Source organism: Mesocricetus auratus, unplaced genomic scaffold (genome assembly GCF_017639785.1).
Source record: "Mesocricetus auratus isolate SY011 unplaced genomic scaffold, BCM_Maur_2.0 Super-Scaffold_15014, whole genome shotgun sequence".
NCBI classification, from domain to species: domain Eukaryota; kingdom Metazoa; phylum Chordata; class Mammalia; order Rodentia; family Cricetidae; genus Mesocricetus; species Mesocricetus auratus.
The window spans coordinates 14,149,557-14,175,552 of NW_024429186.1; the positions used below are offsets into that span (position 1 = coordinate 14,149,557).

The 25,996-nt window shown below is 45.8% G+C and overlaps 1 protein-coding gene across 2 annotated transcripts; it reads right to left on the reverse strand.

The window, feature by feature from the left end:
* Positions 1–5,779: 5,779 nt before the first annotated feature.
* Positions 5,780–17,579, reverse strand: LOC110339656 (protein TCL1B2-like). Of its 2 annotated transcripts, XM_040742548.1 has the most exons (4): positions 17,345–17,577; positions 8,520–8,690; positions 6,835–6,880; positions 5,780–6,267 (listed from the first exon to the last, which is right to left on the reverse strand). In XM_040742548.1, the coding sequence occupies exons 1-4, from the start codon at positions 17,474–17,476 to the stop codon at positions 6,230–6,232; spliced, it is 387 nt and encodes a 128-aa protein (XP_040598482.1). In that variant the 5' UTR covers positions 17,477–17,577; the 3' UTR covers positions 5,780–6,229. The 2 variants fall into 2 exon arrangements, with proteins under 2 accessions (XP_040598482.1, XP_040598481.1); XM_040742547.1 differs by lacking the exon at positions 6,835–6,880 and having other exon boundaries at positions 17,345–17,579.
* Between the last annotated feature and the right edge of the window lie 8,417 nt (positions 17,580–25,996).

Here is a 25,996-nt window from a genome sequence, read left to right on the forward strand (position 1 = left end):
CATGTCAAACGTGAGAAAAGGGGACAGGTTCTCCTGGCAGCAATCGCCCACCTGCCACAACCTGATAGCTATATGGCCTCCAGGCTGAAGGGAGTAGAGGGGAGAGGTACATTAGGAACAGATACCAGTAGTCATGCTGGGGTGCTGGCCTAGCTTTTTTTTGCAAAGGTCAGGATGAGAGGTTCCAACAGCCCTTGCCACAGTCTTGTCTCTACCACCTCTGTCTTCCCCAGGGCCTGGGGTGTCTGCTGCTCTTCTGCCTGGTCTGACACTGACCTCCCTCTGCCCATCCCTGCTCATCCCCAGCTTCTCCCACACAGTAGCCACAGTCTCCAGACACACAGCACCTTTCACAGATGTTGTATTGTGCTCTGAGGATCTGTCTCAGCCATTTCCAGAGTTTTAATAACTCTCCTTTGAAAACTGAGACAGATTATGGGAGATGACTCCATTGGTTAAGTCACACATGTGCCAGGGTGTGGAAACCCCAGATGGGAAGATCACTGGGCTTTCCTGACTGCAGTCTAGCTCCAGATTTGATGAAAGATGCTGTCTCGGAGCATAAGGTAGAGAGTGACAGAGCCAGTCACCTGAACATTCAACAAGCACAACACACGTACACACATACACCAGGGCCCGGGGCTATGGCTTTACCAAAAGAAATGCAATGTAGTGTTGACGCTGAGCTTCATGTGCCCTTAATAATGCAAAACCTTAGCCAGCACAGAATGCTACAAAGTGAAGAAGTTGCTATAGCTAGGCATGGTGGTGCATGCCTTTAATCCCATCAGTAAGGCTGATCTGAGTTCGAGATCAGACAAGCCTACATAGTGAGTTTCAAGACAGCCAGGAGTGTTACACAGAGAAACCCTCTCTGGAAAAAGAAACAAACAAAAAGGAAAAAAAGTAATCAGCCACTATAAACTATAACCAAACGCCAGTTGTGACCACAGAGCAGAGGGCATGTCACAGACTCCCTACTGTGTCCTCCTGTCTTCCTGTGAATTCCTGCATTTCTCTTGACCTGTCACACTGTGGAAGGTCACTGTCCTGGTTGTGGTCCTAACAATTTTTGAGAGTCTGTCCCCTGTGGGTCTTCTGACTTTAGGTCGGCAGTGAAGGGGGATAACAAAGAAGGGACAGGGACCCACATTGTCATGCCCACTGCTTTTGTAGTAAATCAAGTTTAATTTGCAACTCCATTGTCTCTGGATGCTTTGCACCAAAGTGGACCATCTGGTGTTCCCAAGTCCTCAGAGCCTGCATGAAAAGCTTCTCTGTGAGGCCTCTGATTGAAAAAAACCTCTTGATCCTTGCTGAGATCACACTGAGAATGTCCTGTCCCAGCCTGCAACTGTATATTGCTACACACACACACACACACACACACACACACTCACACACACACACACACACACACACACACACACGCTCTCACAATACTCTCACAGACACAGTCACACTTATTTCACACAAACTCACTCTCACCCAGAGGTAGTCACTCACACTAACACACACATCAACTCTCTCACACACTCACATTTACAAAACACACATACAGTATTAGAGATTGAGTTGTGAGAATGTGTGAGAGAGTTGTGAGTGTGAGAGTTCTGAGATTATGGGAGTGTGTGAGAGTGAGTGTGTGTAACACTATATCCGTGATGGAGAGAGTGAGTGTGATGTGCCTGTGATGCATGTATGTGACAGTCTGAAAAGGACAAAGGAGACTCAGGTGTCTGCTCCATCACTTTCTCCCTCATGTCTTTGAAGTAGGGACTCTGACTCCGCCCCCACAGCACTGAAGTTATGGGCAGCAGAGACACATGGGGCTTTTCATGTGGCTGCTGGGATCCTAACTCGGGCTCACAGGTTTTTATTTGTGTTTAGGATTCATTTATTTGCAGTTGTATTTGTAATTTATTTGAGGCAGGATCTCAGTGTAGACCTGACTAGCCTGAAACTGACTGTATTGGCCAATGTGGCCTTGAATTTAAGAATTTAAGAGATCTGTCTACCTCTACCATGTGTGTGTGTGTGTGTGTGTGTGTGTGTGTGTGTGTGTGTGTGTGTGTGTAACAATTCAATCTATTTCTTGGTATACTAACCAAGAGAGAGACACTGTGTGAGAGAGAAATAGAAGGAGAGAATAAAGTAAGAAGGAAGGGAGATGAGAACACTGCTGGGCCTGTTGTTGCCACCTGGAATCCCAAAGGACTCAAGAGGCTGTGGCAGGAGGAGCACAAGCCTCACTCCCTCCTGGACTACAAGTGAGTTCAAGTGCTACTCCATGGGGCGCTCTAGAGGATGTGTCCCTTAGCAACAGCTTTGCCTGGGACCTCAGGTTGATTCTTTTACAGGAGCCACCAGATTCTCCTCATCCCCTTTTAACTCAGTTGTCCAAGAAGCTGTTCTGGAAGCTGCATCTGCCCCTCTAGCCACACCTGTATCCAACAGCTACTTTAACCCAAGGCTGCCCAGAAGCAGGATGCTGGGAGCCATGTGACTCTAATGAATTTATTGACTGCACAAACTTTCTCATGGAAGCTGTCTCATTTACATCCCAACAGAATTCTTTCTGGGTTTTATTTTTTACCGGAAAATGTTTGATCTAAAACCTTTCCAAACTTTATTTGGTGTAGGTTTAAAGAAAATCACTTATCTAGTTGAAGATTTTATTGTCATGCTACTATAGATGAATTATCCCCTTGTTTGGTTTCCTACCTGGGACAAACTGAGGCCCAATAACATATCAAAGTTGGCCCCAGATGAAGGGGAACAAAAGGAATGAAAAGGGAAGGACATGACTGCTCCTACATATGGAGGAGGCAAGAGTTTATTGTAGATAAAAGGGAGAGCACAGCCAGGGACAGAGAAATCTCGGTGAGTCCAGAGGGAACATGACTGTGAGCCTGGCCATGTGAGGAGAGGAGAGAGGGGAGAGGAGATGACAACCAAGCGGGGTGGCCTGGGCTAAACAACTAGCAAGGCCAAAATGGGAAGGGCCAGAGGATGTGGGGTTGAGTGAAAGTTGGGACTGTGGCTCAGGTCTTGGGCTGCACAGTTCAGGGTAGAGGGCAATGGTAGGGGCATGAGGAATGCTGGGAGAACATGATGGTCAGAGGCAACTTTGATGAGTTAGTGGGGACATCAACCATTTTTTCCAGGGGTGAACCCCAAGTCCCCTCAGGCAGGTATCAAGCAGAGGACACATAGTATCTGCCACACCTACACAAGGGCTTTGCCCTCAAGTGACATCCCTGGTACTTAGAGAACAATTTTAATACCCAGAAACACTTTCCCTGCAGCATCACAGAACAGTTTACCCTCCTGGGTTACACTGTGGTCTAAAGCCACACCCTAAAGTAATTTTCATGTTGATTATCACAACTCACACTCCCTAGTACACATAGACTACCCACAAGGTCAGGATACAGTATCCTTTGAGCGACAAAACTCACCTTGTTATGAGTTGGATGGTTGGGGGAAAAGCACAGGGCTACAACCATCCAGAGTCTATGGATCTCATCCCTGTAGTAACCATGCTTTTCCCCAATAAGCCTGACTGGGGGTTGCCCCAGGGGAGTAACAGCCATAGTGAGGAACAAAAGGAGGTGGTGGATTCCTTAACAAGCAGTCCTGCAGGGACAAGGTGGAGAACCAACCACGGGTTGCAGCAGGGGCCAGGACAATAAGGTGTGAGAAACCCAGTTCTTCTACAGCTGGGCCAGGAGCCCAAGTCCCTAGAAACAGTGCCAGCTTCACCAGGTGCCCTGCGTCCTCAGGTTAGCCCTCTACAGCGTTCTCTGTGGACCCTGCCCAGACCCCCAGGGATTGTTGTTCTCACCACCTCTACAACACGTTTCCATCAGGAAACTAGCTGAACCCTTCGGACGTAAGACAGCGATCTTCAACCTTCTGAATGTTGTGACCCTTTAATACAAGTTGCTCATGTTGTGGTGTATCCACAACCATAAAATTATACTGTAGCTACTTCATAACTGTAATTTTTCTGTACTGTTGTGAATTGTCATGTAAATACTTTGGGAGAAGCATGTTGGCAGAAGGATAGAGACCTACAGATTTTGAACCTAGGTGTCAGTGGTTATGTGAGGAAGACACACCTGGGCTAAGTTTCTTCTGGATATCAAGCCCACGCCCCTCAGATGTTTGTGATCAAGATCATGCAAAATGTGACTGACTCTAGCAAGGGCAGCTGGGGCTTCTGGATAGCCTTGCCCTTGGCCTGCAGTGTGACTCCAAGGGGCCATCTCTTCAGCCCATCTCCTCACAGCAGGGCAGTCACAAAGCAGCCCTGTGAGGACAGCACCTGTGTCCTGAAGACCGGCTCTGTGTGTCCTTTTCCATTTTGAGAACCTCAGGCCAGATTCTTTTCATCCCACCCAGATCATGGGGAACACCTGTGCCTGTCAGCATTTCCCCCCTCCCCTCCCTCTCATCCTTCCTTTTTCTCTCAGAAGGGTTTCATGTAGCCCAGGTTGTCCTCAGACCCAATTGTAGTTGTGGATGACCCTGAATTCCTGGTCCTCTGCCTCAACTCCTCTAGTGTTGGGATTACATCACCATGCCCAGTTCTCTGTGGGGCTAGAGACCCAACACAGAACTTTGCACAGGCTAGCCCAGAATTCTACCATCCGAGACCCACCCCCAGCTGCATGGAGACCCCAAGCCCCTTGCAGGCATTTCCTGCTTGCTTTATGTCAACTGGACAGAGCTTAGAGTCATCTGAAGGAGGGAGGCTCAACTAAGAAACGGAATCTAAGACTGGGCTGAGGGAAGACTGTGGTGCACTTTCTTAATTAGGGATTGATGGGGAGGAGAGACTCAGTCCCCGGTAGGTGGGGCCAGCCATGGGCAGGTTACCTGGTTTCCATAAGAACATAAACTGACCAATCACGAAGACGTAACCAGTAAGCAGCACCCCACCAGGATATCTGTTTCAGTTCCTTCCTGGAGTTTCCGCCTAGAGCTCCACCCTGATGTCTGCCAACAATGGAGTGTGCCCTGTAAGCCAATAGACCGTTCCCTTCCCCAAGATTGTTTTAGTCTTTTTGTGACATCCGTGTATAGCAATTGGGGACAGTCCCTGAGCCAGAGAGAACCTTCAGTGGCACAGCCTTCACAGTGGACACTCACCATCCACCATCTTGAGTCTGGCTGGCCCACTGCAGGTTTGGACTTGCTCTATCATCGTGTGCCAAGTCCAATCTCAAATCCTCCTGCAGGCACACATGTCCCATTGGCTCTGTTTCTCTGGAGTGTGCTGACTATTCAAGTTAGCCTCTACCCTGAGCATTTCCAAATAAATACAGAGTTGTCACAGTAGCCATTCTACCCCAGTCCCAAAGCCTGATGGGATTCAGATTTGCATAATCAGAATCTCTGAGTCTGTGTGAAAAGAATTAAGAGGTCCCCCATGTTGGAACCAACAATCCACATGTCTGAGTTTTAGGCTGTCTTTGATATCATTCTGTGGTTTTCTGTTGTCTAATTTTACGGTTTTAGTGTCAGGCCCTTTAAAAGTTACATTTTAAAATTCTGTGTTATGTGTGCTTGCTGACAAGATGGATGTGGTCTGAATGAGAATGGTGCACAAAGGCTTGTGCCTTTGATGTTGAAATGGACCAGCAACCAAACTCACAGTGACAAAATGTCCGGAAGATGTCACACAGTGCTCCTGTAATGTTTGGGGGTCAACTTCCACTTTATGATTTAGTTCTAAAGTTCTAGATATAGACAAACCAGGCCAGCACAGAACTTAAGTAAAAGCAGTGAAGTTTAATTAGTTAAAAACAAGTTTGGGGTGGGATTAGGTTCAGCATCACTTCTGGGAGCCAAGTCCTGAGCATGTGGGAGAAGTGACCAGATGCCCCTGTGCACATCCCATTGTGCCTTCAAGCACGGAGCACAGAGTCCTCTGCCCAGCACCAGGTCAACTTCCAGCCAGCATTGGTAGCTCAGAGATCCATAGGGCATGGAGTCCCCATCCATACCTGCTCCACAGGCACCTCCAGATCAGAGTCACCCGAGGGGCATGCTGCACTGGGAGGCCAGGGGAGGGGTTCACATGGATGAGAGGTCTTTAGAAGAATGGTCTGTGAGGTCAGCATCAGAGGCAAAAGGAGACAAGAAAGTCACAGCTGTACCCAGGAAGTGAGAAGGCTTAGGACATAGACAGCCAGGCTCATGAAAGCAGATTATCTGACGGTCAGGGCTGCCATGCCGAGGCACCGCTAGACTGGAGACCTGGGGAACAAGCAGAGAAGTAGATGTATAAATTCTTCACTGAGGCTTCAAGGCTCAGGGACCTAAAGGGCTACCAATACCTAGAGAAGACCAAGGAGAGACTGCTTAGTGAATCCCTGCAGAACTGGGTGCTGGACCCAAAGTCTGTGCTCCATCCAGTCCAGCTTCATTCCTGCCTCTGACCAATCTCTCCTCAACCAGTTAGTGCTGCCTCCAAGCTGGGGGAGATGCCCAGTGTAGGTTCTCTTAGGCCAATACCACACAGCACTCCAGTGTGATTAAACTGGAGAGACAAGGTCACTAGGTTCTACTCCCATCACTGCTATTACAGAGCTCTGTGGTCTCAAGACCTGCATTCTGATACCCAGAGTCTGTTTGCTTAGCTGTGACATGGAGCACTGAACACATGCAATTGTTTCCAGGACTGAGGGTGACTCTGTGCTTACTGTGTGATTAGTTCACTGCACTTATACCCAAAGGTGAAGGGTGACCACACAAGGGAAGCTCAGGGAGAGCCACCAGCACTCTCTTCCTATACTGAGAGAAAGACTTCTGGTGCCATCTCACCAAGTTTGGGCTCCTTCAGTAGGATGAGGTTTGCTCTGTCTCCAATCTGCAGGAGAGAGAACAGCCATCAGGATCCTGGATGACACAATCTAGGAAACTCTAAGACAATGACCATTCAGACTTGAGGCAGCACAGAGGAGAAAGGAGCAGAAGGGGACCTGGGGTGAAGATTCTATAGCCAGAAGGAAGTGTTACTTCCACATTGCCCAGTTGTGCCCAGGTACCCACATGTGTGTACGGATACATTCTCCCTTTCCATCCTATTCCTCCTCTATTGTGTTTATAGCCTCCTGAAGTAGAGAGGTCAACAACAATATCTTCAAGAACTCCCTGAAACTAGCCAAGCTGCAATGACTCTCACACAAGAGAAGCAACCCAATCAATCACAAACCAGCAAAGCTACCTGGAAGGGGTTCAAACCAACTGAGGCACCTGGAAAGGACACTCTCCCACCTGCTGAGCTGCCAGCAGGCTGTGCAGTGTGCTCCAGGGTCCCAGCTTTGTGAGCCTTCTGTCAGCCATGCTGGGTGTCCTTTGGTGATGCAGCTGTCTTTGAGTCATTTCTGTTCCTGTAAGTGATCCCTCACCCTCACCTATATTCCTATAAGTGACTCAAATGAAACTCATTGCTTCACCCAGATGAAGTTGGTGATATCTGCACTTTGTGACTCAAATGAAACTCATTGCTTTACCCAGATGAAGTTGGTGATATCTGCACTTTGGTCTGTTATAGGTTCCATATCTAGGATGAGGAGATGAGTATATTTCATATTCTCAGAAACAACTTTGTCACATAACAAAACTCCCCAAATTGCACATGGAAAAAAGACCCTGTTACAGCCCCTGTAGGAAGAGTGAATGAAGGAGAGGTGAGAATCTCCCTGGGGAGAGCTGGTCCTTCCCCTCATCAGCTACAGCTCTCAGGAGAGTGTCCCCTCTGCCACACCTGGACAACACTATAGAGCTGGCCCTAGGTGCAGCCTTGGGAGATCTGACCCTTAAAAATTAAGCCAGGATAACTGTCCCTGCCCCTTGCTCATCTCTGCAAGGGGTGAGTTTTCCAGGGCAATGCTGGAGAGCTCAGCCTATGAGGGAGGACAAGGCAGAGCTGGCAGGCTGAGCAACCCTGCCCAGACCCAGGCCCAGATCCAGGGTTTCTTGTTGGTCCTCCCCACCATCACCACCATCTGTGATCTGCCATTGCATGTGAAGGGAGTGAACCTGCAGACCCAAAGGCGCACAGTTTCCACTACAGGTACCAGCAGATAACCAAGAGGAGTTCCAGTGAGAGCCCAGCATGAACAGTGTAGCAGAAACCAAAGACCTTGAACCAGATCAATGAATCTCTGCAATAAAGTTTTTCAAGTAAACATATATGGATAAGAGTGTTTATTACATGACTCCCTGTGTCATACAAGAGTTTCCATGATGAGGTTTATTTTTCCTCATCCCCCATTTCTTCTTTTTTCCTCTTAAATTGTATTTTTGGGGGAGGAGAGGTTGCAATGCATTGGATAGATAGGAGGGGACAGGGAAATGAAGGGGATGGGGATATATAATGTGAAAGACACAAATTATAAATGATGGATAAGAAAAAACCTTCCCAGGAGTAGGAGAGTATGAAAAACATTTGCATTTGACCCCTCATCTGCTGAAGCTTCCAATGGGAGGTATCAAACACTTACGTGGTAATGGTCCACTAATTTCCAGATGCTTAAGTCTGCCCCAATGTATAAAAACATAGAATGTGTCTGCCACCCACTGGGGAGACATGTAAAACTTGGGAAGAAGCGGGTCAGGAGTTCCTTGCAGCATTCGCCCACATGCCCCAACTTGACAACGATAGAGTCTCGAGGCTGAAGGGAGTAGAGGGGAGAGGTACATTAGGGACAGATACCTTTAGTCATACCTGTGTGCTGGCCTTGACTTTTTTGCAAAGGTCAAGATGAGAGGTTCCAACAGACATAAACACATCCTTGTTCCAACACCTCTGTCTTCCCCAGGGCCTGGGATGTCTGCTGCTCTTCTGCCTGGTCTGACCCTGACCTCCCTCTGCCCATCCCTGCTCATCCCCAGCTTCTCCCACACAGTAGCCACAGTCTCCAGACACACAGCACCTTTCACGGATGCTGGATTGGCCCCTAGGGCTCTCTCTCAGTCATTTCCAAAACCGAGACAGATTCTGGAGAGACGGCTCCATAGCTTCACAGACATGAGGACCTAAGTTTGACTTTCCAACTTCCATGTAAAAAAGTCACAGTCATACATGTGCCAGGGCTGTGGAAAGCTGAGATGGGAGGACCACTGGGGTTTCCTGACTGCAGTCTAGCTCCAGATTTGATGGAAGATGCTGTCTCAGGACATAAGGTAGAGAGTGACAGAGCCAGTCACCTGAACATTCATCAAGCATAACACATGTATGCACACACACACAGGGCACGGGGCAATGGTTTTAACAAAAGAAATGCAATGTGGTGTTGATGGTGAGCTTCATGTGCCTCTAATAAATGTGAAACAGAAACCTTAGCCAGCACAGAAAGTCATAAGGTTAAAAAGTTTCCATAGCCAATCATGATGTTGCCTGCCTTTAATCCCAGCACTCAGGAGACAGAGGCAGTCTAATCTGAGTTCGAGATCAGCCTTGTCTACATAGTGAGTTCCAGGAGAGCCAGGAGTGTTACACAGAGAAACCCTGTCTCGAAACACCAAACAACAAAACAAACAAACAAAGGAATCAGCCAGTATAAACTATAACCAAATGTCATTTGTGACCACACAGCAGAAAGCATGTCACAGACTTCCTACCTGTGTCCTCCTGTCTTCCTGTGAATGCCTAGATTAATTTTCACCTGTCACACTGTGGCAGGTCACTTTACTGATTTTTGCCCTAATGTTTTTTGTGAGAGCCTGTCCCCCTGTGGGTATTCTGACTTTATATTGATATGCCACCTGGTTTTTTGTAAATGATAATATATTTAAAACTCACATTGTCTCTGGATGCTTTGCACCAAGGTAGACCAGGGAATGTTCCCAAGTCCTCAGAGCCTACAAAATGAAAAGCTTCTCTGTGAGGTTTCTAATTGATAAAACCTCCTGATCTTTGCCAAGATTACACTGAGAAGGTCCTGTCCCAGCCTGCAACTGCGTGAGGGAAATCAGACATTACACACACACACACATAGTCACACTAACACTCTAACACAAAAACTGACACACACAATCTCCCACACATGCTCATACACATCACACACAGAGACACATAATCACGCACAGTAACACTAATTTACACTCACACTCCTTCTCACCCACACATAGACACACACATTCTCACACTCTCACACACACACTACTACAGTGTGAGAGAGTGAGTTGTGAGTAAGAGTTGTGAGCATGAGAGTTGTGAGAGTATGTGAGTGTGTGATAGCATGATTATGTGTGTACAAGTGGTAGAGTGAAAGTGTGTGAGAGTCAGTGTCTGTGAGAGTGGAGTATGTGTGATTTGAGAGTGAGTGTGGTGTGTGTGTGTGTGTGTGTGTGTAAATATAAGAACATAGACTAAGCGTGACCCCAGCTTCAGGTGAGCTTGGGTCTCCCTGGGGCCACTCCCCATCCCCCCACCCATCATCCATCCCCTCAATCTTCTTGGGGTCGGCTCCTGGCATCCAGAGGACCCGCCCACACAGGAAAGACACCAGTCCTTCCAATCCCCAACCTCCAGCATCCCCAGCTTCAGCCAGAGGACCCGCCCACACAGGAAAGGCATCAGTCCTTCCAGACCAAACCCTCTGGCATCCCCAGCTTCAGACCCCACCCTCCAGGATCCCCAGCTTCAGCTTCAGGAAAGAAGGAGGCCAGTGGAGACAGAAAGACCCCACCTGAATAATAGGTATAGAAGAAGGCGAAGAAATACAGCTCAAAGGCACAGAAAACATATTCAACAAAATCATAGAAGAAAACTTCCCTAACCTAAAGAAGGATATGCCTATGAAAATACAAGAGTCTTACAGAACACCAAATAGGCTGGACCAGAAAAAGAAGTCACCTCGCCACATAATAATCAAAACATCAAACCTACAGAATAAAGAGAAAATATTAAGAGCAGCTAAAGAAAAAGGCCAAGTAACATATAAAGGCAGACCTATCCGAATTACACCTGACTTCTCAATGGAAACTATGAAAGCCAGAAGATCCTGGACAGATGTCCTACAAACGCTAAGGGAACAAGGATGCCAGCCAAGAAAACTATATCCAGTAAAGCTTTCAATCACCATAGATGGAAAAAACAAAATATTCCATGACAAAGCCAGATTTAAACAATACGTATCCATGAATCCACCTCTACAGAAAGTGCTGGAAGGAAAACCTAGACCCAACGAAGATAACTACACTCACAAAGACACAGGCAATAGATAATCCCACTTTACCAAACACCAAAAGTAAAAGGGAGGAGAACCTACATACAATAACTCCACTACCAATAAATCAAGCACAAACAAGAATCATCAATCAACAGTCATTAATATCCCTCAATGTCAACCGTCTCAACTTGCCTATAAAAAGACACAGACTAGCAGAATGGATACGAAGACAGAACCCATCCTTCTGCTGCATACAAGAAATACATCTCAATGTCAAAGACAGATGTTACCTCAGAGTCAAGGGATGGGAAAAGATTTTCCAATCAAACGGACCCAAGAAACAAGCATGTGTAGCAATCCTAATATATACAAACTAGACTTCAAATTAAAATCAAAAGAGATGAAGAAGGACATTTCATATTCAAAGGAAAAGTTCATCAAGATGAAGTCTCAATTTTCAATATCTATACCCCAAATACAAAGGCACCCACATTTGTGAAAGAAACATTACTAAAGCTCAAATCGCATATAAAAGCTCACACACTAGTTCAAGGAGACTTGAACACTCCACTCTCACCACTAGACAGGACATTCAGACAGAAACTTAAAGAAACAAAAGAACTAATAGAAGTTATGACCCAACTGGGTTTAACAGACATCTATAGAACATTCCACCCAAACACAAAGGGATATACCTTCTTCTCGGTACCACATGGAACCTTCTCTAAAATTGACCACATAAATTGACCACATAATAGGAAACATAGCAAACCTCCACAGATACAAAAAAATTGGAATAACCCCCTGTATCTTATCAGACCACCATGCATTAAAATTAGAATTCAACAATAACACAAATCTCAGAAACCCTACAAGCTCATGGAAATTGAACAATGCACAATTGCACCATCCCTGGGTAAAGGAAGAAATAAAAAAGAAATTAAAGACTTCCTGGAATTCAATGAGAATGAAGACACAACATACCCAAACTTATGGGACACTCTGAAGGCAGTGCTGAGAGGAAAGTTCATAGCACTAAGTGCCCACATGAAGAAAATGGAGAACAGTCATGCTAGAGAATTAATAGCACAGCTGAATGCTCTAGAACAAAAAGAAGCAAACTCACCCAGGAGGAGCAGACGCAAGGAAATAATCAAACTGAGGGCTGACAAATCAATCAAGTAGAAACCAGGAAAACATTGAGAAGAATCAATGAAACAAATAGTTGGTTCTTTGAGGAAATCCAGAGAATCATCAGGGCATACTTTGAAAATCTGTACTCCACAAAATTCGAAAAGTTAAAGGAAATGGACAATTTCCTGGATAGATATCACTTGCCAAAACTAAATCAAGAACAGATAAACAATCTAAACAGACCTATAACCCTTAATGAAATAGAAGTAGTCATCAAAAGTCTCCCAACCAAAAAAAGCCCAGGCCAAGATGGCTTCAGTGCAGAATTCTACCAGAAATTCAAAGAGGAGCTAATTCCAATACTCCTCAAAGTATCCCATACAATACAAGTGGGAGGCTCACTGCCAAACTCTTTTCACTAGGTTACAATTACCTTGGTACCCAAGCCACACAAAGACACAACTAAGAAAGAGAACTATAGACCAATTTCCCTCATGAACATCGATGCAAAAATACTCAATAAAATACTAGCAAATCAGATTCAAGAACACATCAGAAAATCATCCACCATGATCAAGTAGGCTTTACATTAGCCATAAACAGCATCAAATATCTGGGGATAATGTTAACCAAAGAAGTGAAAGGCCTGTATATCAAGAACGTTGAGTCTCTAAAGAAATAAATAAAAGAGGATACCAGAAAATGGAAAGATCTCCCATGCTCTTGGACTGGTAGGATCAGCATAATAAAAATGACAATCTTGCCAAAAGCAGTCTACAGATTCAATGCAATCCCTATCAAAATTCTGGCACAGTTCTTCACAGACCTTGAAAGAACAATAATCAACTTTATATGGAAAAACAAAAAACCCAGGATAGCCAAAACAACCCTATACAATAAAGGAAACTCCACATATGACAGAGGGTTGATCTCCAAAATTTAAAAAGAACTCAAGAAGCAAGTCTCCAAAACACCAAAGGATCCAACTAAGAAGTAGGGTACAGAACTAAATAGAGAATTCTCAATAGGGGAGTCTAAAATGGCTGAGAGACACTTGAGAAAGTGCTCAACATCCTTAGCCATCAGGGAAATGCAAATCAAAACAACTCTGAGATACCATCTTACTCCTGTCAGAATGGCTAAAATCAAAAACACTGAAGACAATTTATGCTGGAGAGGATGTGGAGAGAGGGGAACACTCCTTCACTGCTGGTGGGAGTGCCAACTTGTACAGACACTTTGGAAATCAGTATGGAGATTCCTCAGGAAAATTGGAATCAATCTACCACAAGATCCAGCAATTCCATTCTTAGGCATATATCCAAAAGATGCAAATTCATACAACAAGGACATCTGCTCCACTATGTTCATAGCAGCATTATTTGTAATAGCCAAAACCTGGAAGCAACCTAGATGCCCCTCAACTGAAGAGTGGATAGAGAAAATGTGGTACATTTACACAATGGAGTACTACTCAGCAGAAAAAAACAATGGAATCTTGAAATTCGAAGGTAAATGGATGGCACTAGAAGAAAACATCCTGAGTGAAGTAACCCCGTCACAAAAAGGGAAACATGGTATGTACTCACTCATATATGGATTTTAGACATGGATCAGGATAGTGACAGTCTGCACTTCCATTGACAGCGAGTCTGGGGAACAGGAAAGAACCTAAGAGAGATATGCATGGTATCCCAGAGAAGAGGAATGAGGCAAGATCTTCTGAACAGATTGGGAACACAGTGAGGGGTTAGGGGGGAGTGGGAACTAGGAAGAAGAGAGGGGGAGAAGAGGAAGAGAGAGTGGGTCATGGGGGAACAGGAAGGTTGAGTGGGGGGTAGGATAGGGGGAGAACAGGCTGAGAAATGCCATAATAGAGGGAGTCATAGGTTAGAAGACAGATCTGGTACAGTGAGACCTCTAGTGATCTAAAGGGATGACACCAACTGGCAAGCTAAGCAATAGTGGAGAGACCACCTTAAATGCCCATTCCTGATAATGAACTTGACATCTACACTATATGCTATCCTAGAACCTTCATGCAGTGACTGATGGAAGCAGAAGCGAACACCCACAACTAAACACTGAATTGAACCCATGGAACCCAGTGACAGAGAGAGAGGAGCAATGAGCAAATTGGCAAAGAATGGGCTGGCGAAACCAACAGAGACAGCTGATCTGAACAGGGGAAAGCTCTTGGACCCTAGACCCACAGCTGGGAGGCCAGCATAGGACTGATCCAGACCCCCTGAATGTGAGAGTCAGTGAGGAGGCCTGGGCAACCTATGGGGCCCTGGGCAGTAAATCAGTGTTTATCCCTGGCATACAAACGGACTTCGTGTGTCCATAACACAAAGAGGGATGATCTCTCAGCCTGGACTCTTAGGGGAGTGCCTGGACCCTGCCCTGAGTGAAATGACAGACTCTGGATATCCCCTATGTGGAAGGAAGTGGGGATAGGGTGGGAGGTTGGGGGGGATGGTGGGAGGAGAGGAGGGAGAGGGAACTGGAATTGACATGTGAAGCAAGCTATTTAAAATTAAAGTAATAAAAAAAAAGCTAAGAATTTAAATGTCAAAAAAACAATTCAGGAAACTAGACAACAAAACAAATAAATCCAATTAAAAAATGGGACACATATCTAAACAGAATTCTCAGGGGAATCTCTGATGGCTGACAAACACTTAAAGAAATGCTCAACATCCTTAGCCATCAGGGAAATGCAAATCAAAATTATTCTGAGATTCCATCTTAGGCCTGGCAGAATGACTAAGATCAAAAACACAAGTGACAGCTCATGGTGGTGAGGATGTGAATCAAGGGGAACACTCCTCCATTGATGGTGGGAGTGCAAACTTACAACCTACTTTGGAATTCAATATGGTAGTTTCTCAGAAAATTGGCAATCAATGTACCTCAAGTCCCAGCTGTAGCACTCCTTTATACTCAAAGGATGCTCCACCGTAACCCAAGAAGTCTTACTCAACTGGATTCACCACAGCTTTATTTGTAATAGCTGTAATCTGGCAAAACCTAGATGCCCCTCAAATGGAGAACAGACAAAGGAAATGTGATATATTTACATTTGCACAAGAGTATTACTCAGCTGTATAAAACAATGACATCATGAAATCTGCAGGCAAATGAATGGAACTAGAAAAAATCATCCCGAGTGAGGTGACCCAGATCCAAAAAGACACATATGGTATATTTGCACTATCTATGTATGCACTCAGTTGTAGGTGGACATTAGCTGTGAAGAAAAGAATAGTCATGCTACAACCACAGACGTAGAGAGCTAAATAACATGGAGAGCTCAAGGATGGGACACAGTGATCTCTCTGGGAAGGGTGCCTTTGCCTATCTTATTGTAACATGTTTTTCCTGGTCTTTTCTTTTGAAGAGAAAAGGAAAAAGAGTGGATGGATGAGAGATGAAGAGGAGGGAGGGACTGGGAGGAGTTGAGGAAGGAGAAACTGAGGACAGGATATAATGTATGAGAGAAGAATAAAAGTTTAAAAAACAAAACGAAACAAAAAAAAGAACATGGGGGGTTGGGGGAAGGGCACGGGAGGAGGGGAGGGAAAAAAACAACAAAAGAACATAGACTATTTCTTGGCATACTTACCAAGAGAGAGAGGGGAGAGAGAGAGAGAGAGGAGAGAGAGAGAGAGATGGGGGGGGCGGAGAGAGGAGGGAATAAAGGAAGACAATGGACAATGCTGGGCCTGTCATTACAACCTGGAATCCCAAAGGACTCAAGAGGCTGTGGCAGGAGGAGCACAAGCCTCACTCCCTCCTGGACTACAAGCAAGTTCAATTGTCACTCCATGGAACATTCTAGTGTATGTATCCCTTAGCAACAGCGTTGTCTGGGAGACTCAGGTTGATTCTTTTACAGGAGCCATCAGATTCTCCTCGCCCCCTTTAACTCAGTTGCCCAAGAAGCTGTTCTGCAAGCTGCATCTGCCCCTCTAGGCACACGTGGATCCAACAGCTACTTTAACCCAAGGCTGCCCAGAAGCAGGACGCTGGGAGACATGTGAGTCTATTTGAATTTATTTACTGCACAAACTTTCTCATGGAAGCTGTTTTGTTTACCTCCTTACTGACAGAATTCTTTTCTGAGTTTTTTTTTAACTGAAAATATTTGGTGCTAAAACTTTCCATATTTGATTTGGTATAGTTTGAAGAAAAACATATCGACTTGAAGATTTTATTTTTATGGTGCTATCGATGAATTATCCCCTTGCTAGTTTTCCAAACAGGGACAAACTGAGATCCGATAACATATCACAGTTGGCCCCAGATAAAGGGGGAAAAGGGATGAAAAAGGAAGGACATGACTGCTCCTAGGTATGGAGGAGGAGAAGGTTTATTGTAGATAAAAGGGAGAGCACAGGCAGAGATGGAGACATCTGGCTGGGTTTGGAGTGAACATGACTGTGAGCCTGGCCACGTGAGGAGAGGAGAGAGGAGATGACAACCAAGTGGGGTGGCCTGGGCCAAGAAACTGGCATAGACAAAATGGCTGAGTTACATAGGAAAGGACCAGAGTAGGTGGGCTGCGATGGGAAAGTTGGTTGTTGGGGCTCAGGCCTTGGGCTGCACAGTTCAGGGTAGAGGGCAAGCAAGTCTGCCATTCCCTGAAACAGGATGGGAATGAGGGATGCTGGGAGAACTTGATGTCCAGAGGCCACTTTGATGTTAACTGGCACCTCAGTCATTTGTCCCAGGTGTCTCAGGCAGACAGCAGGCAGAGAACACGTATCATCTGCCAAACCTACACTAGAGCTTTGCCCTTAAGTAACATCTCAGGGGCCTTGGGGAGCATTCTTGATACCTAGAAACCTTTTACCTGTAGAATCAGACTAGTATAGAGTCCCAGGATCCATTGTAGCCTAAAGCCACAGCCTAGAGAAGTATTCAGGGTGATTATCTACCCCAACACACATAACCTAGCACACCAAGACTACCAACAAGGTCAAGATACAGACTCCCTGGAGCTCAAAACTCACCATGATATGACTTGGATGATCGGGAGTAATTCCCAGGCCTACTACCATCCAGAGTCTCTGGTTCTCATCCCTGTAGTAACCAGGTAATTCCGAGATAAGTGTGGAAGGGTGAACCAGGGGAGCAGCAGCCATAGTGAGGAGCCCAAGGAGCTGGTGGTTTCCTTAAAATGAGTCCTGCAGGGTCAAGGGGAGAACTAACCACGGGTTGCAGCAGGGGCTGGGATGATAAGGCATGAGAAACCCAGTTCTTCTACAGCTGGGCCAGGAGCACAAATCCCTAGAAACAGCTGCTGGGCTTCACCAGGTGCCCTGGATCCTCAGGCTAGCCCTCTACAGGGCTCTCTGTGGACCCTGCCCAGACCCCCAGGGAGTGTTGTCTTCACCAACTCTCCAACACATTTCCACCAGGAAACTTGCTGAACCCCCTGGATCTAGGATACTGGCTCTCAGCCTACCTAATGCTGGGAACTTTTAATACAGTTCCTCATGGTGTGGTGTATCCCCAACCATAAAATTGTTTTTGTAGCTACTTCATAACTGTAATTTTGCTACTGTTGTGAATTGTCATGCAAATGATTTGGGGGATGCATGTTGGAAAGGCAATGGAGAAACATGTCTTTAGAGCTGAGGCTTTGGGGGTATCTGAGGAAGACACACTTGGGCTGGATTTCAAGCCTTCGCCTCTCAGATGTTTATGATCAAGATCATGTAAAACCTGACTGACTCTGCCAAGCTTGGTTTCAAGCTAACCTTGCCCTTGACCTGGAGTGTGATCACTCAAGGGGCCATCTCCTCAGCCCATCTCCTCACTTTTCTGAGGCCACAGCAGGGCAGTCACAAAGCAGCCCTGTGAGGGCAGCACCTGTGCTCTGAAGACCGGCTCTGTGTGTCCTTTTCTTTTTGAGAGCCTCAGACCAAATTCTTTTCACCCCACCCAGATCATGGGGAACACCTGTGTCTGTCAGCATTTCCCTCTCCCCCCCCAATCCGTCCTTCCTTTCTTTTTCTCTCAGAAGGGTCTCATGTAGCCCAGATTGTCCTCAGACCAAATTGTAGTTGAGGATGACCCTGAATTCCTGGTCCCCCTGCCTCAGCTACTCTAGTGCTGGGATTACATCTCCATGCCCAGTTCTCTGTGGGGCTGGAGAGCCAACCCAGAACCTAGCATGGGTTAGCCCAGCATTCTACCACCTGAGACCCCTAGCTGCATGGAGACACCTAGCCCCACGGCAGGCATTTCCTGCTTGTTTTATGCCAACTTGAAAGAACTTAGGGTCATCTGAATGTAGAGAGGCAAAAGTAGGAAAGTGACTCCCTTAGTTTGGTTTAGGCAAGGTTGTAGTGTATTTTCTTAATTACTGATTGATGGAGAGGGGAGAGTTCAGCTGGTGTAGGTGTGGCCAGCCTGTGCTGGTGCTCTGGGTTCTGTACCATGAAGATGTGGCCAGTAATCAGCATCCTTCAATAACCTCTGCTCCAGGCCCTGCCTTCAGGTTCTGGTCTTGCTTGAGTTCCATTTATAATTTTCTTCAGAGATCAACTACAGTGTGGAAGTGTAAGACAAGGAAACCTCCCCCAACATCCATGTGGTCAAGGTGTTTCTTTGCAGCAATAGTGACCCTAAGACACTAGGTACTGCATCTTTAGACTAGAGACTGCAGACCCCATTTCACAGAGGAAGAAACTGAGGCATGGATGGTGTGGCCTGAGTGAGGTGGTTGGCAGTGGGATCCTGTGACTCACCTATTCTTGGCTCTGACGCTTTGCTGCCAATCTTAGCTGAGCCCCTAGAATTACTGGATCACAGGTAGAGGCTGAGAATGTGTCTCTGGAAGGAATGATGTTCATGGAAGGTGGTCCTTTTGTCCTCTATCTAGTCATTGTCCCCACCATGGCTGACAGGAGGTAATGTATCCTGGCCAACCGGCCCCTCTCTGCTACCTGGCATGGAGAGATGTTAAGATGCAGCATTGTCTCCATTTAATTTCTCTTCCCCATCCATGAGCTCTGCCAAGCAATGCTGACCTCTCCTTGCAGAGGGAGCCCTTCCCAAGCCCCAGGAACTGAGTACAGGTGCATCAGTTGGAGTGGAGTGATTCCAGACCACAGGCAGGGGCACTATGCTGGCCTTGGGGGATAGAAGGAAGGATGCTGTGCTGTTAGCACACCTCTCTCTGACATTCCAGGGTACTGGGCTAGACTTGAGGTAGAGAACCCACCACATCAGGGCATGGTTGGACTTGGAACTGAAGAACCATGATTTAGGATGCAGATAGGGAACTCAACACATTAAGAGACCACACAACGATGGGTGTCCTCAACTCCTGGGACAAAGGCTCAGACAGTGACCTGGTGCTCTTTCTCAAGGGAAGGAAATGCTAATTCAAGCAGAGGTAGGGGCATACCCATGTCTGTCTCTGGACTCTATTTCTGTTTCAGGCAATTATTGTGCCTACATTTGAGCTGAACCTTCTGTCTGAAAAAACAATAGAAATAAAATGGGTTTTCACAGCTCACAGTGTCACCTGTCACCCCAAAGCTTTACTGTTCTTCTAGATCATCTGTTGTGGTGGCCAGATTCACCTCTCAATTAGAGCTCATGTTTACTTCAGTGAACTTGGGGTAAAGAAGATTGGCTTCCTTATTGTGTTGAGCCTCATCCCATCAGTTGAAGGATCTCACCAGAACAAAAAGACCATCCTTAGGCTGGGGAGACGACTCAGTCAGCAAAGGTGTTTGTCACTCTTCCTGAAGACTCAAATTAGATTCCTGGGCCCAACATGATAGTGGACACCAATACCCACCAATTTCCCTGAACTGCTTTTTTTTTTTTTTTTGTCAACTTGACACAAGCCAGGATTGGTGTAACAGAATCCAGCTGACTTATGATTTATGACACCCATGTCCTGGTGTTCCTGAGTGTATACCAGAGCAGGCTGAGCAAGACAAGAGGAGTAGACAGGAAGCAGCTACCTCCTAGCCTCTGCTTCATTTCCTGCTTCCAGGTTCCTGCCTAGAGCTCCACCCTGGTTTCTCTCAGCAATGGAGTGTGTCCTGTAAGCCAATAGACCCTTGCCTTCCCCAAGAGTGTTTGGTCAGTCTTTTTGTGACATTAGTGTAAAGAAATTGGGGACAGTCCCTGAGCCAGAGAGAACCTTCAGTGGCACAGCCTTCACAGTGGACACTCACCATCCGCCATCTTGAGTCTGGCTGGCCCACTGCAGGTTTGGACTTGCTCTATCATCATGTGTGCCAACTCCAATCTCAAATCCTCCTGCAGGCACACGTGTCCCATTAGTTCTGTTTCTCTGGAGTATGCTGACTATTCAAGTTAGCCTCTACCCTGAGCATTTCCAAGTAAAATTAGAGTTGTCACATTAACCACCTTATCCCAGGCCCAAAGCCTGATGGGATTCAGATTTGCACAATCAAAATCTCTGAGTCTGTGTGAAAAGAATTAAGAACCCCCATGTTGGAACCAACATGTCTCCCTGAGTTTTACCCTGTCTGTAATATTATTCTGAGGTTTGGTACTGCCTATTTTTAGGTTTTTAGAGTCAGGCCCTTTAAATGTTATATTTTAAAATTCTGTGTTATGTGTGCTTGCTGACAAGATGGATATATCTGAATGGGGATGGCCTCAATAGGCTTGTATATTTGAATATTTGTTCCTCCGTTGGTAAAACTGTTTGGGTTGTCTTAAGAGGTGTAGACTTGATGTAGGAGGTGTGTTCCTCAGGGCAGGATTGGAGTTTCAAATGTCCATCCATAATCAGTTGGCTCAATCTGCCTCATGCCTGGGGATTATAAGAGGTACACTCTCTGCTGCTGGTCCAGCTCTCTGCCTGCCCATCTGCCATGCTCCCACCATGCTGGTCACGGACTAACCCTCAGGACCATCAGTCCCAAATCAAATGCTTTCTGTTAAAAGTTGCTTTTGTCATGGTGTTTCATCACAGCCAGAGGAAACTAAGATAAGATACATACAAATGTTTGTTCCTGGTCCTCTTTCCAGAGAACTCAGGTGACAAATGACCATTATGCCCTGCGTTTGTGGACAGACGCCTCTGCGTCCTCGGTTATTCCAGGCTCATCCTCGCTCTCGTCTTACACCTTTGCATCAGCTACATCAAGCGCAGGGTGGGCAAGGATACAGCAGCGGCTTCATTGGAATTGGGTCCATTTCAGAAGGGAAGTTTCTTCAAGCACAGGGGTGGTTAGCATTAGTAGTTTCTCCTTGAACTGCGCAAGATAAAACACCCCAGTGACAAAACATTGCCAAAAGAGTCTCCCTGTGGCCAAGTCCTGCAGCCCTTGCCTGCCTGCTCGGAGGGCACCTATGGCACCCAGGCCATAAGCAAGTCTAATGTATAGGGCAAAAGCCTGGAGATTTAAATAAAAGACAATCCATCTGGCCGTTTGTGCTAAGAAAGTGTGTGTGTGTGTGTGTGTGTGTGTGTGTGTGTGTGTGTGTGTGTGTGTGTGCGCGCGTGTGTGTGAGTATTGCAAGAAGGGGGCCGCCTTATACACAGACATACAGCACAGTGGGGAAATCCCAGGCATCAGAGTCTATGCCTTCCTCTTTCTAGATATTGATGTCACTGGGGCAAGGCCTGGGCTGTAAGCCAGGACTAGAGAACAGGATGCACCTGTGAGTATCAGCTGACAAGAATGCACAGAGATCTGTGGGGTCTGGGGCCCAACAGGCACCAATTCCGAGATGTTACTGCACACAGTAAGCCCTCCTTTTCCTTCCCTCTGCCCCCTTTATACTTTCTCTGCTGGCCCCTGGTTAGAATATCAGCCTAGTAGGTGCTGTCTATCCTAAGAAGCACAGTTTGGAGTAGTTGGTACACTCTCTTGTCCCAGCATCAGCCTGGCTTCCCCCTTCACATTTCCTCATGGTCAGAACCAGGATCCAGACAAGATCTACTCACAGACACTGCTCCCAAAATAAGACCTCCTGCTCCAGGATAAGATGGTCTACAAGCAAATCCAGAATCCGCACTTTCTCCATCATCACTGGGCACACCCTGCCCTTGAGAATGATGACCTCTGCATCACCAGACAGGAGCTTTCACTTCCTGCTTGCTCTGGTGAGAGGAGATGAAGGAAGACAGAGCTGGATGCATTCTGTGTGGCTGGAGGAACATCCTGGGTTAAGTGTACTTACCCCGGCCATTCCTGCTTCCCTAGGCCGTAACAGACAGAGAGTGTGTCTCTAGAACACTCTTGGTATTTTCCAATTTTAAGTAAGTTAGAAAATCCAGGGCTTCAGGGTCCAGCCTAAGAGAGGGCCTCCTGGCTCCCACCATTATTAAATTTCCTGTATCCTTTCATTCAGCCTTCAGTTAAAGCACTGGTTTCCTCTATAGCAGTATTCCCCGGAACATACCCAAGCCTCCCCAGAACATACTCAAGCTCTACTCCTTTCCAATTCTTAGCATGGCTGGGCCTACTTCATACATGGATGGGGTGCATCCCAGTGGTGGGTGGGTTTCTATTGCCAGGACAGCACCCAGGCTGTGTACATTTGCACTGAATTGACTTTCAGAAGACAGAGGCCCTATTAACCAAGTACTTAAGAGCATATAGGTTTGCTGTCCATACAAACGCCTGAGTGCCATGCTTAGTCCAGGCGTTTACTGTATGACCTTGATCTTATACTTGACTTTCTGAGCTTCCTGCTTCCCCCTTGTAACAAAGCTTGCTCCCTGTGTTGGTTGTCTGTGGTCTGCTGATGTACAGTCCTGCACCGCATGTCTGTGGAGGACAGCTACTCCATTACCCTTGACAGAGCATGCTCCTTCTGTATCAGGGGTCCTCAACCTTCCTAATACTGCACTCCTCATGTTGTGGTGACTCCCCAACCATAAAACCATTTCCATTGCTATTTCATACCTGTATATTTAGTACCATTATGAATCAATTATAAAAATCTGCTGTGCAGAATATCTAAAATATGAGGCAGTAAAGGTTAGATCAATTCCTCCTGTATGGGACTCAACCCACAGGTTGAGAACCGCTGTTCTATGTACACTAAGGAAGAAGCTTCTAGAAGGATCCACATGGACTCTTAAGAGATGAAGGGATATGCTGCTACCCAATCTCATTAGACAAACCAACCCTTGGGGTCAGTAGAGTGCTAGATGTCACAAACAGACACCTCCCAGGAATGGTGATATCTGTAAAGCCAGCCCTGTTGCATAAGTGAATATTTGGAGGTGGGGGGTTCAAGACAGATTATCACTTGTTGCTATGTGCTACTGAGGTGGGTGCTTCTCAGACATCCGGGTAGCAAGGAGATGGATAAATTCTGGCAGACTCAGGCCTCCAGGGCTGGGCACAGGAGACTCCCAGTTGAGTCTGCTGGTTTTTAACAAAGGGCTTGAGGCATCTAAGAAAGGAGCCCAAGGGACCATCTGAGACTTTATAAAAATTAAGCATAAAACAAAACCATGGAGAACTACAGCGACTGTGACTTAGGGGCCTGACAGTGAAGAATTCAAAATGAAAGCATTATTGTCATTTTCTCTTCTTACTATATCTTTGTATAGAATAGAAAATAAGGAAAATCTGGTTCTTCCATTTGTCTTGTTATCTGGAAAGTAATTCAGAAGGGGCATGAAAACTGTGTTTGCAGAGAGGTGTTCGGGGCTCAGGGATTGAAGGGATCTGTCTAGAGATATGCACACTATACTTGGGGGAGAAATCCATGGAAGGTCTATCCCCATTTACCTTTGCCCTTTATTCAGGCTTCCTTGTTTCCAGTACTTTTAAATTTTACTTTTGTTGTTTTTTTTTCTTCTTGCCAAGCAGAAAATTTTCATTTTTCAGTAAACTCAGTCACAGCTTCCACATTCATGCTGTGTGTGGTCTATGTTTAATGCTCTTGGGAAGGTTTCTTTGTAATTTGGGGTTCCAGTTCTCACAATGCATTGTCATTTCATTTATTTAACTCATTAAGCCATCTGGATTAAATTCATATAAAATATACTAATATAACCACATAGACAAGTCTTGTAAATTTATGCTTAGCCAATTGTTTACTTTTGGTTTTCTCAAAGCAGGATCTCAATATGAAGATAGCTCTAGCTGGCCTGGAACTCATTGTGGAGAACAGGCACTGGCAACAAACTTCAGAGACAAACACCTCTTTCTGTCTCTGGAATGCTAGGAATAAATCCTAGCCAGATGCTACAAAGTACATATTGCTTAATGTATCCTTTACTGACACTTTGAAGTCACCTCAATTCTATGAGGGGAACAAAATATCACCTCTATCTTCTTAAGTCTTAGGCCCTCCAGGACAATTCAGTTGACACAGACAAAAGTATACACAGGCATTTGATATAAGTCTCCAGTGAGGCAGAACCCACCATGAGGAAATGGAGAACAAAATAAACACAGGTCAGTACATACAGTGGGACTGACCATGGGAAATGGTAGAAATGTGACCACCTAGGTGTCTGTGACAATTGACGACAGAGGAGACTCATGAGATGGAGACTTGCATAGATTTCCCTCCGCCTTTTGTCTGTCTTCGGGGTGAAATGTCTTTCACTGGCTCACGTGAGCAGACTCATACTGTAGTGCAGTTTTACAAGGCTGTGCAACCATTAGGAGGCAAAGCCCAGGACACAAGGTGTTTGCTAGATGTCAGAATGCCTTGAGGTGTCAGTGCCCTGCCACTTCAGCTATGATCTCTCTCTGTTTGTTTCCTGATCCAACAAGAATTGAAAAGATGCCTCACATTCCTGTCACGATACAGCCATGCATAACCATGCCTTACACCATGATGTATTTTACTCCCTCAAACCATGAGTCTGAATAAGCTTGTCTTTCGTGCTTCTTGTCATATATTTGATTCAGTGGTAATAGTGAGTCTGGATCTCGCATTCCTGGTGATAGCAGTGTTACCTTACTTCTGGTGTACGGCCAGCATCTTCCCTGTGGGGTTCAGTAAGAAAGAATGTATGGAAGGTACTTATACTCATTGCCTGTCAGGGTCTTTAGCATAGACTAATCTTTATGCCCATGTGGTGCATGTTGGACTCAGTGTTCTCCTACCCTTCATTTGTGAGTCTCCTCCCTGTGTTTCCAGCCTCTCCTGTGCCTTGTTACCCAGACCTGTAGCAGCCTCTGTTAGAAGCACTTCCTGCAGTGAATAGCTCCATCATGTGTGAGAATTCCCTTCTGACCCCCAGCTCTTCCCACCCAGAATTCTATCACCCTTCCTCTGGGTCAGATCATGTATGTAGAACTGATTTTGTTTTGTTGTATTTATACATTATACAATGGTATATATAATTCCATATGTTACCTTACAGTTTTGAACAAGTGTCTGAGGCTATTACACTAAATCATTGGGTTAGCATCTTTCTTATAATCTGTTTCTATTTGATTATGAAGACACTGAGGTATCAACAGTGACCTGCAGAGTTCACAGGACTATTGTGCAGCATAGCCTGACCTTACCTGGAAGGCTTGTTTGTGAGCCCTTACTAGTGTTTTAAAATCTGCTGCACAGAGCATTTTAAGTGATTTTCCATTGGCTTTCTTTTTGATTCCATACAAAGAAAACTTGTCTGTTAACACCTTCGGTTATTATGAACATTTACCTTGCTGGGTTCCCGTTTAAGTCCAATGGTA

Excerpts from the sequence above, each read along its gene's own strand:
- LOC110339656 (XM_040742547.1), bottom strand. The coding sequence starts at position 17,476 with ATGGCTGCTGCTCCCCTGGTTCACCCTTCCACACTTATCTCGGAATTA. Across the intron at positions 8,691-17,344 it reads ATCATCCAAGTCATATCATG|CCTCGAGACTCTATCGTTGT; the intron begins GTGAGTTTTGAG and ends TACTCCCTTCAG. Across the intron at positions 6,268-8,519 it reads AATTAGTGGACCATTACCAC|GTCTCCAGTCTAGCGGTGCC; the intron begins GTAAGTGTTTGA and ends CTTGTTCCCCAG.